Below are 5,446 nucleotides of genomic sequence, written 5' to 3' on the forward strand. Positions count from 1 at the left end.
ACCGATGTAATGAATGTCATCACAATCTTTCATTGCTATGTTCAGTTGAACAATCTTAGTGTAATGGTTTAGATCACTGGTCTTGATACTTGAAGGTTCTTAGAGCAAACCCTCTGCGAAGCTGATTTTTCATTGTTAGATGTGAAGCGCTATAACTGGACGCATGGACAGACAAATTGACAGTAAATCACAAACATTGAGAACTATATAAAAGTATATATGTATATTGTTTGCATGTGAGTGTAGTGATCATAGAACATGGAATGTTGAATAGTAGATAAAAGATGATTTCTGACATCGTCATTCACATCCTAAATCTCTACAAATTAATTATAAGAAAAAGTTGCAAAGCCGATGTTTCTACGCTGGGAATCGTATTGACAAGAGAGATAAACATTATCGTAAAACATGATTCTTATCATATTTCACACAGAAGTGAGAATGGCAGCTGCTGCAATTCTTCAGTTTTGAATTCTCCATACTTGAATTAGTATAAACCACTGCAGAAAATGTCACTGAAAGGGGGTGCCAACAGAACTTCACTTCTAGAGCTCTTTTTTCAGCCATTCCACAGGCTACATGGTGGACAAATTCTCTAAAAACTCCACCAAGTGACCACGAAGATTGCGGCATATATAATTATTACACCTGCGAATGACCTTCACCTGATGCCACCGAGTACTTATGGGTAGCAAATCAAGCCAAAGTGACACTAACACTATAACTGAAAGTTATAGTGTTAGTGTCACTGATACTGATATCAAAGAGAATGGAATGTATTAAAACAGAGAATGTCCATCTGAAGCCATGGTTATATATATGTATACATGGTTATATATATAGATATATATATATAGATATATGTATACGTGGTTATCTATATGTATACATGGTTATATACATATACAGTATATATATACAGTATATATATACAGTATATATATACAGTATATATACAGTATATATATACAGTATATATATACAGTATATATATACAGTATATATATACAGTATATATACAGTATATATATACAGTATATATATACAGTATATATATACAGTATATATATACAGTATATATATACAGTATATATATACAGTATATATATACAGTATATATATACAGTATATATATACATATATATATATATATATATATATATATATACAGTCAAACATGGATAACTCGAACTTCAAGGGACCGAGCAAAAGTGTTCGAATTATCAGAGCGTTCAAGTTATCAGAGCACTGTCACAAGTCCATGTATTTACTTATTTATTAGTAGATACATGTACATATGCAAACTATAATATAAATCAAAAGCACAAATGGCTTGTTTCAAATTAAATGCTTCTAATGTAAAGTTTAAAACGTTTTTATCAAAAAGAATAGAGATTTTTCTATCACTTGAGATTGGTTTGTTGTTTGAGGTGATGTTATTGCCAGGACGTTTTTTTAGATTGACATTGGCAAAACTTGATCGTTGTTTGTTGTATATTAGAGTTATCTTCCCTATCTGTTCAATGTTTGGATCTCATTAATCACGAGATTTAGTGTGATCAGTGTTCGTCCATGAAGGGAACAATAAACATGTGTAAACCATAAAGCTAATTCAGATCCTAATAAGATACAACAAATTGGCGACGATTGGATGGGATTAGCAGTAATAGCACAATGGCAGAGATGGGAATTAAAGCTCCTACACTACTGTGTGTAATGGGAAAACCTCCCACTCTGGAAAACTGGAGAACTTTTAAACAGCAACTGAAGCTGTACCTCATTGCATCAGGTATTCCTGATGATGCTGAAGCTAGAAAGCAAGCAATCCTTCTGACACTGGGAGGTCCTAAATTGCTTCGCATATATAATACATTTGATTTGGCGGAGGACCACGGAGAAACACTTAATCAAATCTTAGTGAGATTTGATAATCACTTTCAACCACGAGCAAATGTGCTTATAGAACGTTTCAAATTTCGATCAGCCAAACAGGAAATGGAAGAGTCTGTTGATGCATATCTAGTACGAATCACTGGACTAATTCAAGATTGCGGTTTTGCTGACAATACACGCAATGAACATCTTAGAGATCAGCTGGTCTATGGATGTTATGATGAACGGTTGCGAGAGAAATTGTTTCGAAATGCAGCGCTGACATTTGATCAAGCCAAAGCTGATGCTAGAGCTCACGAAGCGGCACGTGAACAAATGATGATATTCAATCAGGCCAGCCAAACTCGGTCTAATGAAAAGCATCGCGAACTGGGTGCCAATAAAGAGGTCGTTGCGCAGGTAGTCCAACGAAACTTTTCACCACAAGGTAACAAGTCCTGCTACCGATGTGGCCGAAGGACCCATCTGGCCAATAACTGCCCTTTTAAGGACGCGGAATGTCATCAATGCCATAAGAAAAGTCATATAAAACCCGTATGCCGCCAGAATGACCAGAAGAAGAAACCTAACCAGGAGAACGGCAGCAGTGTAAAAACCGTAGACAGTACTGGCCCGTCCAACCATCGAAGCGGAGAATCCGGAGATGATGAAGATGGAGAGAATCCTGTATATCTTACTTCGGAGGTAGTACACGCAACTGAAAGTTTACCTAAACATGGCCATCCAATAACTGTTACCTGTGAAATAAATCAAGTAGAGCTAAACATGGAAGTTGATACCGGATGCTCTACCACTCTAATCCCTGATTATGTGTATGACACTAAATTTAAACATTTAGTTTTACAACCATCTAATAAGAACTTTTATAGTTTTACAGGTGAATCGGTAGCCTGCAAAGGAAGGCTGTGGGCAGAGGTGCGCTATGCCGGATGGTCGGGGAATCTGTGGTTGCATGTGGTCACTGGTGCTAGATGTGTTCTTCTGGGGCGGGACTGGATGCGACGGCTTCCTATAGACTGGTCATCGGTTTTACACGCTGGAGGGATTGGCAAGGTAGGTGGTGGAGACGGTCTGTCATTGGATGAGGTGTTGGCTCGTCACACTGAGTTATTCCAGCCTGGTTTAGGGACCCTGAAAAACATAACAGCTAAGTTGTATTTGAAAGAGGGTAGTAAGCCAGTTAGGGAGAAAGCATATAGGATACCACTTGCACTAAAAGAATCGGTTGAAGTCGAGTTAGACCGGCTAGTAAAAGAAGGAATAGTCGAGCCTGTAGAATTTAGTGAGTGGGCGTCAGGGGTAGTACCAGTAGTGAAAGAAAATGGTAGTCTTAGGCTATGCGGTAATTTTAAACCCACTATTAACTCATGTTTACAAGAGTTGTCCCCTCCCCAGATACACATGGATGACATTCTGTCCAAACTGTCGGGTAGTAAGCTGTTTACAACACTAGATTTATCAGCTGCCTACAACCAGATGGTAGTAGATGAGCAGTACAGGGACTTGTTAACTATAGCTACATGCAAAGGTTTGTTTAGATTTAAACGTTTGGCCTTCGGTATCAAGACGGCTCCTGCTATCTGGCAGCATGCGATGGAGCAAGTTTTAAATGGATTACCAGGGGTTCAAGTCTACTATGATGACATTTTAGTTTCCGGTACTTCTAAGCTTGAGCATAATATCAACCTTGATGCCGTAATGGATAGACTAGAACAGTTTGGGTTGAGACTGAACAAGCGTAAGTGTAAGTTCATGCAGCTTTCGGTGCAATACCTAGGTCATATAATTGATGAGAAAGGTGTAAAGCCTGTCCCTAGTAAGGTAGAAAGTATCGTTGATACCAGTGTACCGAAGGATGACAAAAAGTTGAGGTCGTATCTAGGCATGCTGGGTTTCTATAGAAAATTCATTCCGAGATTTTCAGAAGTGGTGAAGCCGCTAACAGAGTTATTGAAGGTCGCTGTTGATTCGCCAGTCTGGGGTTTAGAAGCGCAGAAAGCGTTTGAGACGTCTAAGAAGTTGTTGATTACTAGTGAGTTTCTGATTCATTTTGATCCAAACAAACCGGTTGTACTTACTTGTGATGCCTCTAGAGATGGAGTAGCCGCGGTTTTGTCTCATAGGTCAGCTGATGGTCAGTGTCAGCCGATTCAGTTTGCTAGTAGAGTTTTGTCGAAAGCTGAGCGAAACTACCCTCAGCTAGAAAGGGAAGCTTTGGCCATAGTTTTTGGAGTTGAGCGCTTTTATTATTTTATCTTTGGGCGTACATTTACACTAGTCACTGACAACCAGCCATTAAGCATAATATTTGGATCCAAAGCTGGCATACCAGTCATGGCAGCAGAGAGATTACAACGATGGGCCTTAAAATTATCTGGGTTTAACTATGAGATTGAGTGTTGTCGAAGTGAACAAAATCCAGCAGATTTTCTGTCTAGATATCCAGCTGAGAAAGGTGATAATGATCAGTCTGAAAAGGAGGAAGTAGCTTATGTATTCCGAGCAGCAAGTTTACCGGTTAATTCTGAACAAGTTGCAGTAGCCACTCGTACAGATGTGGTATTGTCAGAAGTAGTAGGTAGGTTACGGGAGGGTGGTTTAGAAAAAGCATCATCTGAATCAATGAAACCTTTCATAGCTAAGAAAAGCGAAATGTCTCTAGTAGGAGGAGTGTTAATGTGGGGGTTACGAGTAATAGTTCCAGAGAAGCTCAGGGCTAAACTATTAGAGGAGCTCCATCAGGGTCATTTAGGCATGAGTAAAATGAAGGCTTTAGGACGCTCGTTTATATGGTGGCCTGGTTTTGATCGAGACATAGAGTTATGTTGCAAAGCATGCCCACTTTGTCAGTCACTGGGGGGAGATCCGCCAAAAGTTGAAGTTCACCCGTGGTTACCAGCTAAAAAAGCTATGCAAAGAGTTCACATTGACTATGCGGGACCAATCAAAGGAACAATGCTGCTGATAATAGTAGACACGTACTCTAAATGGCCAGAAGTATATTTAACCACTAGCACTACGTCTACTAGTACGATCGGAATGCTTGCTAACTATATGTCGAGATACGGCTTGATCCAAGAGTTGGTATCCGATAATGGGCAGCAGTTTGTGTCTTATGAGTTTCAACAGTTTTTACAATCGAATGGGGTCAAGCATACTAGATCTGCTCCTTATCATCCAGCTACGAATGGGCAGGCAGAGCGTTTCGTAAAAACAATCAAACATGGCTTACAGTTGTGTATGGAAGAGAATCCAACTGATAGTATACAATTGTGTTTAGATAGATTCTTACTAGCTTATAGAAATTGTCCGCACATAGGCACCGGGGAGTCGCCCGCTCTACGATTCATGGGAAGGGAGCTCACTACCAAGTTAAATATGATTAGACCAACCTTTGAAGATCATTACGTTACAAGGGGTGGAGGTAGAAAACCTATCAGATTTCAAACCGGGGAATTAGTCTGGGCACGTAGCTATGTAGGTAGTACAAAGTGGCTAGAAGGCAGGGTTAGGTCAAGAGAAGGGCAATTACTATATAGTATAGAGGTCAATA

At 39.5% G+C, this 5,446-nt stretch overlaps 1 protein-coding gene across 1 annotated transcript; it reads left to right on the top strand.

Annotated features, from left to right (window-relative positions):
* The first annotated feature begins 1,674 nt into the window (after positions 1 to 1,674).
* LOC137407897 (uncharacterized) lies at positions 1,675 to 2,782 on the top strand. The gene is made up of 2 exons (XM_068094280.1): positions 1,675 to 2,577; positions 2,771 to 2,782. Exons 1-2 carry the CDS (start codon positions 1,675 to 1,677, stop codon positions 2,780 to 2,782), a joined length of 915 nt encoding a protein of 304 aa, XP_067950381.1.
* The last annotated feature ends 2,664 nt before the right edge of the window (positions 2,783 to 5,446 follow it).

The sequence above is a fragment of the Watersipora subatra genome, chromosome 11 (genome assembly GCF_963576615.1).
Source record: "Watersipora subatra chromosome 11, tzWatSuba1.1, whole genome shotgun sequence".
Lineage (NCBI taxonomy): Eukaryota > Metazoa > Bryozoa > Gymnolaemata > Cheilostomatida > Watersiporidae > Watersipora > Watersipora subatra.

Excerpts from the sequence above, each read along its gene's own strand:
- LOC137407897 (XM_068094280.1), top strand. The coding sequence starts at position 1,675 with ATGGCAGAGATGGGAATTAAAGCTCCTACACTACTGTGTGTAATGGGA.